The sequence below is a fragment of the Colobus angolensis genome, unplaced genomic scaffold (genome assembly GCF_000951035.1).
Source record: "Colobus angolensis palliatus isolate OR3802 unplaced genomic scaffold, Cang.pa_1.0 Scaffold221, whole genome shotgun sequence".
NCBI classification, from domain to species: domain Eukaryota; kingdom Metazoa; phylum Chordata; class Mammalia; order Primates; family Cercopithecidae; genus Colobus; species Colobus angolensis.
Window position 1 is genome coordinate 554293 of NW_012115389.1, and position 13683 is coordinate 567975.

Consider the following 13683-nt stretch of genomic DNA (forward strand, 5'->3'; position numbering starts at 1 on the left):
TTTGTTTTTTCATATTCAGCTAGGGAAAGACCTCTTTAGGGCACTGAATCAATCGCTTGGTCTCCTCATCAAAAGCACTCGTTAGAAATAAAATTAGAAAACAAGGATGAATCCGATTTTCTGAAAAGTATAAATAACATTGGATCAGAATAATAAAGGCTGAGGAGGAGAAAAGGAAGAAGGCCTATTTTGAATATTTTCCCATTACTGACAGTAAGCCGGAAATGATGTCAGAGGGTTACACAGTCATTTAGGTTGTTGGTCGGTTGCATGAGAAAGCGGTCATGCCTGCCACATCTCCTGAAATATCCTCAGCCCTCTCATTATCCATTCAACAGACACGAATCTGTCCAGTGCTTTGGATGTTTTGGAATTACTTTCTTTCTTTTCCTTTTTTTTTTTTTTGAGATGGAGTTTCGCTCTTGTTGCCCTGGCTGGAGTGCAATGGCATGATCTGGGTTCACTACAACCTCTGCTTCTTGGGTTCAAGTGACTCTCCTGTCTCAGCCTCCCAAGTAACTGGGATTACAGGTATGTGCCACCACACCTGGTTAATTTCATATTTTTAGTATAGTCGGGGTTTCACCATGTTGGTCAGGCTGGTCTCAAACTCCTGACCCCAGGTGATCCACCAGCCTTGGCCTCCCAAAGTGCTGGGATTATAGGCATGAGCTACTGTGCCCCGCCAGAAGTACTTTCTTTTTATGTGCTAGACTATGGCCTGGGAGAGCAAGACAGACATGGCTCCTGTCCTCAGGAAGTAATGGCTTCCCTGTCTCATGCAGCATGTCCTTACTACAGATTGTTAGCGAAAGTGGTCATAATTATTCCCTCCCTATATCCCTATCCTTTTGCAATGTGACTGCAGATCCTATCAGCAAGAGATGGAGTCTAATTTCCCACCTTTTGAATCTAGGTTGGCAGGATGACTTTATTTGACCTATAACAAGCAAGGAGTTGACTGTATGCCAGTTCCTACTCTATGCCAAAAGAAGCTTTCCTCTCTTTTCTCTCTCTTGGAATCTGTGACCACCGTGAGAACAAGGCTGGGGTAACATGCTAGAGGGTAAGAGTCCATGTGGAGCTAGTCATTCTTGCTGAGGCCATGTAGATCAGCTAGCTGACCACCCGCCCATCTGGCAGCTGCCCTCAGTGAGCCCAGCCAGTACTAGAAGAATGGTCTAGCCAAGCCCCATTCCAATGGCTGTTCTACAGAATTGTAAACTAAGTAAACGGTTGCTTCTAGCCACTAAATTTTGGAATGATTTGTTGTGTAGCAAAAGCTGACTGAGCAGCTCTTAACTGTGTAAGTATGACTCCAAGCTTATTTTGGGCACAGAATTTTTTCATTGGCTTATCAAATTACCTTGATAACTGCCAAATCGCTACTCCACTTTGTGCTATATGGACATTGCCTCACTGGACAGTTGGCAGAATATAGACACCCTGGGAAGGTTTGATATTGATCTCTGATTTGTAGAATATGAAGTTAACTAATGTGCTTGAAATGTGACATATAGAGTATAATATATTCCTCAAAGAAAGTACAAATACATAAGGCAGAACATAAACATCCACAACCAATATAAACTTCAAACAAGTAGTTGAAAGGTTAAATGCAAATCCTGTTAGCTTTGTTTTCCAACATGATGGATCATGATGTGAAACGACGACCAAACACCTGTTTGTCACATTCTGGGTTTGTACGACTAATTCAACATGTCCTATAGACACAGCCATCAAGTCTCCAATTTCTCCTTCAAGTCATTTTATTATGTTGATATATTATTGCAACTATCACTAGCAGCTTATGTATTGTTCCAGTTGTCTGGTTGTAACTGCTTTAATTCTAATGATGACACATCAGTGGAGATTAGCTAAAGGGAGCTTTGATTTGTCTTAATTTTTAAATATGTCAGAGCATCTTTCCCTCTTTTCCTGGTAGCCTCTCTTCTGTGTCCATTTCTCTCAGTTGGGCATTTTGGGACAGCAGCCAATTCCAGGGCTAATGTGTTTCTGCTGTTATCTTACACTAATGCTGCTTCATAGAGGCAGCGATGAAGATAAGGCCTAATTGGATGTATTTTTAAAGCAAACCTTTTAGTTACTTGGAACAGAACTCCTCCAATTAGCTTCTTTTCTATCTGGCTGTACAATAGCCATACTGATGTGAAAATGCTGAATTTGGAAGGGAGTCAAGGGCAGTGTCGGGCAACTGAAGAATAATCATGCTTAACTCAGGAGAAATGCTCCACCAGATGGGCTCGAAGCTGTATTTCCACGAAGGCAGGTTGAGTGAAGGACAGCTGGGAGGTCATATGTGGCAAGAGGTCCTTGCAGTGGTCCAGGGTACACTACTAAGCAGCCATGCTCTAGAGCCCAGCAAGAGAGGGAAGGTACAGGTAGGGACTGAAGGAGAGAGTCAATACTTTATAATGGCCATGATTTTGCTCCAATGGAAATATTTTACTTCAAAGCAAAATATTTTACCCTTAGCTGAGGACTAGGCATTTTAAGTTGCAGTCTTTAACATGTTATCCCCAGGTTGGTGAAAATCTGTTTAAATCCTTGCCCTTTTAAAGTTCCTTACAAGATTCTAGCAGCCACTGAATAGGAGAGCTGCTTAGCATTAGGTTGGTTCAAAAGTAATGGCTGTTTTTGCAACTACTTTTAAAAAGTAGCTCCTAGTAAAATGAGCAGGTTTAGCGGTCTTGATGTGGAAAAAAACATAGAGAAAAGAAGCAGAGTCAAAACCATTTCTTTCTGGCATTCATTTCTGAAATGGAATTAGAAGTGAGACATAATAAGTTAATAATTTCCCTTTGGCTGGAAGTGGGTCTGCCATCATTACCTCATGCTCTCTAGGGGGTACGAGTTCCTGTGTTCCTTTGAGCATCACTGAATACCAGGGGTATGAGGACTAATGTCGCCCATGACAGATGCATCTGGGCCATATTACATTAGTCCTCTGGTCAATTAGAAAGGTTGAGCCTGGGCTTGGCTGGACGGTAGAGTGGGGTATAGAGGGTCAGTGAGAGACAGGGTGTGGTCAAGAGACAGCAAGAAGAAGCCGCTGCACCCTGTGGTGTCAAAGGCCTCCCCTAGCTCCTCAACCATTTGACTTGCTATTCATTCCTCTGGAGCCATCCGTCCTCACAGTCCTGACCCCTGACTCTAGGAACTTTAGCCAAGATTCTGACTCCAGCCTTTACTTCATAGGAAGTTTGAATTTGAATTCACTGTTAAAAAAATTATACAGGCTGTGATTTTTGGATGCTGGCATCATTATTTAAAATTTACTTACTTAGATTAATATTAAAAATTAAGCCATGTATTTGATTGATTTTATAGATCAGAGGTCAAAGTTAGCCAACCAGTGACTTAATCCTGTAGTATTAACTTGGAGATAGCCTTTTCTCTTTCCTCCTTGTTGATTTCCCATATGATTATGATGTTGTGTGCAAGTGTTGAATATTTTGCATAGGTCCCCATTTGTACTCTTCTGGGTGCAGAAATACACCTTCCAAAAGCTAGTCACTATTCACCCTATTATTTCCAACAAGCATGAGGTCTGTTAAAAATTGTTTAATCTATTAATATTTATTAGATCTAGAAAAGGATTCTAGATCAGAATTACTTCCACAATGTGCTAAAGTCATAAATTTTGCATAGAAGTAAAAGCCATAAAAATAGGTATTTTGAATAGTTTCATGGATTTCTTATTGGTGTATCTTTATACCTAAATGAATATGTACAGTCAAATATAAAGAACACAGTTTATATAACAAACCTCTTCCCTAACACTAGAACCGCAATCTGCTCCCCTCTTCCCTCCATTCTCTTCCTCTATAATGGATTGAACTCCTAGTTTGGCACAAAGATTTATAATTTTTTACGTCATCCCCAGTGGATGCACCTAATTCTAGAGGCTACGTACCTGATGATTAGTTCTATCCACTGTATTGGCGGTAGAGGGGTGGTCTCTAGTGTTCTGACGAATTCGAGTGGAGTTTTGTTGCTCGATGTTGGAAGAGGTTGGGATACAGAACTCTCTGAAGCATCGTTTGAAGTTTTCATCCAGAAATGCATAAAGGACTGGGTTGAGGCAGCTGTTTGTGTAACCTAGAGCAATGCAGAAGTGCCAAGAAACAGTCTGGAACGTAGTTTCTGGGATTGTAACTAAGGCTTTAATGATGACGTAAATGTGAATGGGAGTCCAGCAGATGATGAACACAGCCACCACCACCAGCACCATCCTGGTGATCCTTCGAAGATTCCTGTCCTTTTCTTTGGAGCCAGAGAGCATGCGGACACTCTTGAGGCGTAAGATCATCAGTCCATAGCACACGGTAATGATGAGCACAGGCATGATGAAGGCAAAGATGAAAACACAGATCTTCAGTAGGTTTTCCCAGTACCAGCTTGGATGAGAAAATGTTAGTGTACAATCGATGGAACCTAGAAGAAAGGAATTTAAAGGAGAAATTAGCAGCAACATTTAATTATGTCATAAGGTGTTAATACTGCCATTTTGCTCATTCATTTTTAGCCTTGACCAGAGCTAACTTAAGGCTATAAAGAAATTGTGGAAGAAACTCAGTTGTTTGTTACTTTTCAAAGAAAGTTTTACTTCTAATGTTTTTTGCTTTTTTCTAAATTTCTCATTTGCAGTCCACTTTGATCACATTAAGCTTTCATTCAGGGAACAAAAATGAACGTCTCAACATGAGCTAGATCCTCCATGAGGTCGACATTGTTATAAAAAATGTAATAATTGTCCAAAGTCTCTAGGAGACTCCAGGTAATGGATGCTTTCATTTCATTTTTTTATGGATTGTTCAATATTCTGATATTAGGTGTAGAAACATAAATTTTCCATGTAGTCAGTCGCTTGAAAATTTTCAACAAGCCTCAGTGTAATAGTCTTTGGGTTTAAGCTCCAATTACTCTTGGGAGAGCTATGTCCTAATTTACACACCATTTTTATGAAGTAAATACAGAGAAATCAGAAATAAATAGATTATATTCTCTTTAAAGGGTTTAATAGGCCTAAAATTATGAGGAAAATTCCAATTTTAAACTATTCAAATTAAAACTACAATTTGACTAAGATGATGGACCTCTCTATAAATACTACTTTGCTTATGACATCACCATATCAGGCTGTGAACCCACCATCCCTCAGGCTGATAACATCACTCACCTTGCCTGTATTTTGTTGTAGCCATGAACATTACAGGAAGACCAATGGCTGAAGAGAGGATCCAGTTGCAGACATTGATAATTTTGGCATTTCGGGGAGTACGGAAATCTAAGGCCTTGACGGGGTGGCAGACTGCAATGTATCGATCAACACTCATGGTGCAGAGGGTGAATATGCTGGTGAACATATTATAGTAATCTATGGAGATCACGATCTTGCAAAGGATGGTTCCAAATGGCCATGTTCCCATTAGGTAATTCACACTCTGGAAGGGGAGGGTACTGGTGACTAAGGCATCTGCCAGAGCAAGGTTGAAAATGTAAATGTTGGTGGCAGTCTTCATTTTGGTGTATCTAGGAGATAAAGGAAGAAGAGTGTCTGAGTCAGTAAAAGACACTCATGTAAAATACAGGTAAGCTTCCAATAATAAATTTGCATGAATTAATAGAAAGCTTTTTTGAGATTAGATATAGAATTCTTTTCCAGTATTAGCTTGACTATTTAAAATGATGTCAGTGATGTGCCTATGGGTTGAATAGCTGTAATAATAGCAATGATGCTGCTTTGTTGAGTTTTTTTTTTCTTTTTTTAGATAGGATCTTGCCCTGTTACCCAGGCTGGAATATAAAGGTATGAACAGGGCTCACTACAGCTTCAACCTCCTGGGCTCAAGAGATCCTCTTGCCTCAGCCTCCTGAGTAGCTGGGACCATAGGTGCATGCTACCATACCATGTTAATTTAAAAAAACTGTTGTAGGGATAGGGTGTTAACATGTTGCTCAGGCTGGTCTTGAACTCCTGGGCTCAAGCAATCCTCTCTCCTCAGCCTCCCAAAATGTCGGGATTACAGGCGCGAGCACACAGTGAGTTTTTTTTTTTTGTAATGTGTTAGTCATGTGATAGGTCTAACAGAAAGAGGGAGAGTCCAGTCAAGTAGTAGAGGCAGAGACTGGATGATAATTCTAAATATAAAAGAGAAAATTTTAGCTATATAAATATAGTTAAAATTATCAAGAACTATAATTGTGCACGTCTGTAGATAGCATGTACATGAACACATGCACGTACAAACACGCAGGCGATTATGGAGCACAGAGATGAGGCAACTCACAGAGCATAAGGCAAAGGGAATAGCAGGAGTAAGATGTGGAAGGCATCCTGGAAGTGCAAGTTTAATCTAGAAGTACAAGTAGGATGATTGAGTTAGACACTTGGTAGGAGCAGGTCATTCTAGACAGAGAGGTAACAGAGAGAACCCCAACAAAGGTGTGGAGTTGGAGTGACCTGAGGTGTGTGTCAAGCACATTCTACCAGGAAATAGCAATGGATCTGACTGGGGAAGAAGAGAGGCCAGTACATGAAGAACTTGTGTGCCATGGTAAGAAAATTAGACTGTATCCAGTCCATGATGAGGAACCCAAGTGTGTTTGCTTTGTTTTTATTTTTTAATGCTTTATTGAGGTAGAACTGACCTACACTAAATAACGCATAAAGTGTACAATTTGATAAGCTTTGATACATGTGTACACCTGTGAAACCACCACCATAATTAATATCAGAGATTGGCAAACTATGGTGTATAGATCCAACTGGGCCACTGCCTGTTTTTATAAATAGTTTTATTGGAACACGGATACACCCATTTAAAAACCCATGAGTGTTTTGATGCTACAATGGCAGAGTTCAATAATTGCAACAGAGATCAGATCACATGTAAAGCCTGAGTTACTTACTATCTTGCACTTTACAGAAAAAAGTCAACCCCTGATCAAGACAATGACATCAATTGCTCCCAAAAGTGTCTTTGTGTAGCTCTTTAATCTTTCCTTTTTGTCCCTCACTGTCCTCATATCCCACCCTCACTGTTCCTTAGGCAATTGCCTCTTGGTTTTCTTTCTGTTCTTGTAATTAGTTTGCATTTCCTAGAAGATGCAAACAGAATCATTCAGTATGTACTCTTTTTCTGTGCTGCTTCTTTCACTCGGTGTAATTATTTTGAGATTCATCCATGTTGTTGCGTATAACAAGAATTAATTCCTTTTTATTGGCTAGTAGTATTACTTATCCATTCATCTGTTTTTTAATCCATTCACCTATTAATGGGAACTGAGTTGCATATAACTTTTGGATGTTACAAATAAACTGTTATAATCATTCTTGTGCAAGTCCTTATATGCTTTTCTTTCTCCTGGGTAAGTATCTAGGAGTGTCATATGTTTTCAAGACCTGCAGAAATTAGAAATATGATAGTAGAATAGATAAGCAGGTACACTTGCAATAATACATTATATCCGATGGCAGAAGTATACCTTGCAAATATTGGACATCAATTTTTTTTTTTAAGATTCCACATATATTTACCTTCATTTGGTAATAGTACCTCGGTTTCACTCTGGGAAACACTCATTTCCCATTCTCAATCCAGGTGCTTTGGGATGGGCTCTATTACTAGTCCAGGGTGTGAAGATGTTCAGTGACTGGGGCTATGGTGAATGGCAAGGATGGTCTCATGTTCCAACCAGAGCCAGTGAGAGTTTATTTTGAGACTTATGGAGAAAGAGTGTAGTATTTTTCCTGCAGGACCCACACCTGAGAAGATGTATGGTATGTAGTTGCTGGAGGAGCTTGTCTGAAAATGAACCTAATCCAGAGGATGTGGATTTGAGAGAGTGAGAGAGAACCCCATACCTCAAGCCAGGCCCTCCTTGGGCTTCTGATTTACATGCTGCCATCAATTCCTTTTAAATGTTAGCTGTGTTTACTATTTTTCCGTCACACGAGGTTGAGTCTAACTCATTCAGTCCAAGACGGCTATTGGTTGGAGGCCCTTTCTTTAGGACTGAATTCTGTGTCCAGGAAAGTGTTTTGGTTTCAATAACATCAGGAAAGTGATTTCATAAATCTCCTCAGGGTCAATAGGGTGGCTTTGTTACTGAAGCTTTAAAATTCTGATACCTGATCTGGTCTGCAATACTTGCAGAAGTTGCATTACTGCCAGAAAAGCTCCACATTTTCAGGGCTTTTTTTTTTTTTTTTTTGACTTGCTTTAGAAGTTTTACTCTCTTAATGGATTTTAAAGAAAAAGGTAGAGCCATTTAACTTGAGGAGAGAAAATAATGTGATTTTAGTTTGGACTCTAAATATGGCAAATATAAAAAGATAATGTAGACAAATACTCCAAAGTACAAAAACTAACAAAAAAGCAAAATTAAAACTGTGGTTTTAAGATTTAGAATAATTGAACTTGGTGCTCAAGAAGTTTAAATATTTTTGATTTTTTTAATAAGCAGAAGTTTCTCCCCAAAAGCAGAAAATAACTTTTGCTAGACTCACCATTGTTTACAGACCTGCGTGATCTAAAGACATGCTTCATTGCGTTCGCCACTTTCCTACCCAGCAGACCTTACATTTTGCGGCTTATCTTTAATAGTGTTTTATGTTAAGTAACTGGTTCTTTACAGTTTTCTGACTCATCATACTTCTAATCTTTCCTTCAGGCTTATTTTAGCACTATTTCCAATGTATGTTTATTTTAATGTAAAAAAATCATTTCCTTCTCCAGAATGAGGTGTTTGACAAAAAAAAAAATTACGTCAGCGTTCAACATGGTGAAAGGAAACGTGGTTACACACATGTTAATTGGCACGCTAGCCATTCCATGATGTGTATACATTTCAAAACATCATGTTGTACATGGTAAATATATATAATTTTATCTGTCAATTTACACAATAAAAATAATAAAAAAGAAAAGTGAATATTTATCTAAAAAAATTCTTTCAATGGGCATTTTATAGGAATGGTGCTGTTTAATTTTTCTCAATTTATTTAAAAAGCCTTCCTCTAAAGATAGCCAGCATTCTTACCCCAGTTACTCGTGCTTTGGATCACAGCAACATATAAAAGGGGGCGCAGCGATCTTCTAAATATGTGAAAGAAAATCTTACAAAGCTAAAGGATTAAGAATTCCAATTGCCTCCAGCATATACCCAAAGGCTTTAATCTGAAGAGATGGTCTAATCAGAAAAGGAGTAATGTGGACTGGACATGGTGACTCACGCCTGTAATCGCAGCACTTTGGGAGGCTAAGGTGAATGGATCACTTAAGGTCAGGAGATGGAGACCAGCCTGGTCAACCCTGTCTCTACTAAAATCAGAAAAATTAGCTGGGAGTGGTGGCAGGCACCTGCAATCCCAGCTACTTGGGAGGCTGAGGCAGGAGAATCGTACCACTGCATTCCAGCCTGAGCATCAGAGAGAGACTTTGTCTCAAGAGAAAAAAAAATGGGCAAGCTTTTCATTCTGTTCTGTTCTGATGTGGTGGCATGAATGTTGTCCCAGCAAAGTTCAATGGATGGTCAGAGTCACACCATGGGCCTTGCACAGGAGCGTAGGACTCAGAGTTAGCAAACTAGCAAAAGAAGTGACCTGCAGGAAGAATTATCTTTGCCATTCAGTTTACCTGAGTGGGTCTGAGTAGAACTCCTGGCTATTAAATCACAGGCCTTTTTCCTTCCTCCATGCCTACTGCTTTGTACTGTGCTGTGAATGTGTTCTGTGGCAAAATGGGCAAAAAGAGACTCATCTGGACTCACAGGCAATCCTGACATTGACCCTTCCTATGGTAGCCACTGAACTCCATCTTCTGCTCTAAGCAGTGGCCCATGCTGTTTCTTTCTAATTATCCCGTTAAAATTTTTGTAGTAGGTATTTCTTTAACTTTGGTCTAGATGATTAAATAGCTGTTTTATGAATTCAAACAAATTTACCACACTATTCGTTTTTGAAAAATATTGTGTTCTTCTGAGAACTGACAGTGTTTGATCAATTAGAGTGATTTTTATGGAGCTTCCAGAAGCATTGGGGAAAAGGCATTGTGAGACCCATTTGTTGGCAGGTCACCTGTTCTTTTATGTCGTATATATGACTTTTGTTTATAAATGTTCTTCCTTTCTTATGGTTATAAAATAATTCCTATTTATCTTTTGACCTATTCTTCACACATTTCTCCAACTATTTCTACTTACTAAAATGTGATTGATTTTGACCCGTTTGTGCTAAGTGAAGCCAGATTGAATAAATTACCTCTGTATACCTGATGGGGCTTTGTAAAATTCTGTTTAGTTTTGTGGTGAATTCTCTTTTTTTTCTCACTCTGTCACCAGACTGGGGTGCAGTGGGGCAATCTCGGCTTACTGCAACCTTCGCCTCCCGGGTTCAAGCAATTCTCCTGACTCAGCCTCCGGAGTAGCTAGGACTATAGGTGAGCGCCACCACGCCTAGTTAATTTTTTTTGTACTTTTAATAGAGATGGGGTTTCACCACGTTGGCCAGAATGGTCTCGATTCCTTGATCTCATGATTCGCCTGCCTCGGCCTCCCAAAGTGCTGGGATTACAAGCGTGAGCCACCGCATCCGGCCTGTGGTTAATTCTTTGAATTGTGATGATCGTATCTCAGTATAGAAATAAAACTGATTAAGAGAGTGAGAGGAGGAAGGACACATTTTAGAATCCAACTTGTTTTTTTTATTTTAATTCCACATCATGGCCTTCATATTGCTCAACTACCTTTTTCATACGTTCACAATAGAGTCAGTGGTGACAGGCAGAAGAGTTTCACCTCTTTTGGGGCTGATTTTTCTGACTTTTCATTTTTTTTACCAAGTGGTGTGAAGAAAGATACCTAATTCAGTAAGAATTCAAGGAGCCCCTTTTATATGTTCAGCACTGTGCTTGGAAAGATATATTTCTTGCAATTGCCATGACTTTTATGTCCACTTACCCTCATATAGAAATTAACTTTTTTAGTTGAGAAAAAAAAACCTCCCTAGAGTGTCATCCTTTAATACTCATAATTAGTTGGATCAATCCAATGAAATAAAGATACTTTCCTACATTTCAAGTAATTATTTAGACAAAGAATGTGGTCAAATGAATATCTACCTGAATTAATTTTATCTGTTATTATCCATCTATTCCATTCTGATATCCCAGGTGCGTTTTTACTTGTGAGTGTGTGTGTGTGTGTGTGTGTGTGTGTGTGTGTGTGTCTGTGGGGGAGTTCTAAAATAAGAAAAAACATAATCAAAACTAGTGATTATCCTCTATTGGCATTAACATGGAGAAAGACTACATATTAGGTTCTTTTTTTGTATTATATTTTCCACCATCTTAGTGAAGAGGAGAATGGAGGACTTCTCACTTTGCTATAAAATGTTGTGAAACATTTAATTTACATTTATTTCAAAGTGATGTTATGTGGTTAATGACATTTCCAATGAGCTACTATCAGCAAAGGGAAAGAGTGGTGGTATCAGACCTCTGAATCTTGTGACAGAAAAGGAGCTATTGCTTGCTAGTTTGACTCAAAAAGAGAAGATGGGGAGAGGCCTGTATGAAATTAAGCAAAGAGGCATCTCCATCCAGAGGACAAGTGGCTGTTTCCATCTCTGTGTGTCACCAGAGTGGGATGACTATCCGTCTTCTTGGTGGCATGTCACTCTTTCTCTCCACATTGTCTTCGCTGTGTTGTCCTCTCCCAATCTTCTCCTCTTTCTTCCTCCTCCAGGTCCCCTAATGACAAACCTTGAGTAAACTATCTGTCAGACAGAGCAAGGGGAAGTTGCTTTCTCAGAACCATGATGAACTTTGTATATAGAAAATGTAAAATGAATAACTAATTATATTTTTCTTTTTGCATTTGGTGCTTGAAAATATCAGAGGAAAATCTATGTATCCTCATAATAATTGTGTAGAAGCTCATGGCATACATTTCTATTGTGTCACCTCTCCTGCTAATCTCATTGTTTCATTCTCTCTTGGTTTCTATTGGCCTGCCTTCTCCTTTATTTCTCTTATTTTTTGGTATGCATTTTTGTAAGGCTCTTCAAATTCTTGTTTTGGAATTGGAAACTGGAGTGGAGGGTGAGGAGAGAACATGGCCGCATGTCACTGCACTACCCCTCTGGGTGTGAGAAAGGAAATGGAAAGAGAGATGCTTCCATTACAGCCAAGAGACATTGCTTTCCCATTTTTGTACTATGCTTTCTGGAAGTGCCCATTTCCTGCATTATTCAATTTCTGAAAACTTTACTTCAGGACATGAATGGCACTTATCAGAAGTTTCTATAAAAATGACATGTTTTGCTTCTCTGATTTCTGTATTCTGTGATAAATAGTATTTATGTATTATAGAAAAATGTTACTATGCTATATTCACTGATATATATATACATATATATATATCAGATTACATATATATGCAGTTATAACTAGATGAAATATTCCTATCTGTGGCTTTGGTTTTTGTTTGCAAATATATAGAAGATTTATTTTTTTGGACCAAAGACTTTGAAAACAGCATTGAAGCATCCATCTCAGGAGCTAGAGCTTTTTGGTTTACAGAGAACACTGCTTTGCTTTTATTCTAAGAACCTGATATTTAGAGCTTAGAAATAGCTTAGCTTTCAAACTTATAACTTCTAAGAAGAAAGGTCATTTCTTATATTTTAGGATCTGGGAATTTTATAAATGAAAAATCAAGCATGCACTACTAGCAACTTCAAATCATGGTATATAGCCCTAGGTATTTCTTTAATATGGAAGGAACAACAAAGAAAACAACTTCAAAATACGATAAAACAATTTCATCATTATTAATATTAGAAAATTACCTTTTGTAGAAGTACAAGCATACGCTGTAGACTTTAAATTTCTAGAGAGCTTAGACTGCTAGTAAAATTATTTTTTACTGCACTTAGTACAACAAATATAAGGCTTAATATACACTTTTGGTAATGACATTGTACGTATAATCACTCAATAGAAGTAAAATGTGAAAAGTAACATGGATAGAATAATTTAACAAAATAAAATAGAAAAAAAAATCCATTCAGCATACAACCCAGCACAAGATGGGCAACAGCAAATACTCGTTGAATGGAATTTAAATAAAGAAATAAGGGCTTGGGTTATTTTATCTTTTGTGTGTAGGATAGAACATTTTTTTCTTGGGGGACCAGCAAATTTTGAAGTAAGAGTGAAGAGGGAATATTTGTTTTTGCTATGCCAATTCACTGTCAAATGAAAAAAAACTTCAATCATAGAAAGTCATGGAATAATGAGAAGATCCCAATGAGACTTTGAAGATCACATTGTCTAAGAGCAAAAGGGATGACATCAGGCCTCTGAATCCTGCTAAAGGAAAGGAACTATTGCTTGCTAATTTGCCTCAAAAAGAGAAGACCGGAAGAGGCCTCTATGAAACTAAGCAAAGAGGCACCTTTGCTTGATAGTGAAGGACCCGAGGCACAGAGAGGTACAAGTATTTGAGGCTTTTCTGCCATTTCTCTAGACTCCATCTAAAACTAAAGTGGAGTCTAGCTTGCATTGAGGGCCACGTGTATTTCTAGGAGCGCATTGCTGAGCATGTTGTAAGCAATGTGCCCCAGAAATACTCTTCCGCCTCTCTGGCCACACT

The 13683-nt window shown here is 38.6% G+C and overlaps 1 protein-coding gene across 8 annotated transcripts in view; it reads right to left on the reverse strand.

The window, feature by feature from the left end:
- Positions 1 to 13683, reverse strand: part of OPRM1 (opioid receptor, mu 1) — a 120126-nt gene that overhangs the window by 18235 nt on the left and 88208 nt on the right. For 5 of the 8 annotated variants that reach the window (XM_011943733.1, XM_011943738.1, XM_011943735.1 and 2 more), the window contains exons 2-3: positions 5204 to 5556; positions 3938 to 4458 (exon numbers count right to left, since the gene is read on the reverse strand). In XM_011943733.1, coding sequence (XP_011799123.1) covers positions 3938 to 4458; positions 5204 to 5556 — 874 coding nt within the window. Of the gene's footprint in view, positions 1 to 2158; positions 2410 to 3937; positions 4459 to 5203; positions 5557 to 7564; positions 8857 to 13683 lie in introns of those variants that run through there. The other 3 variants (XM_011943739.1, XM_011943737.1, XM_011943731.1) reach the window with 3 other exon arrangements.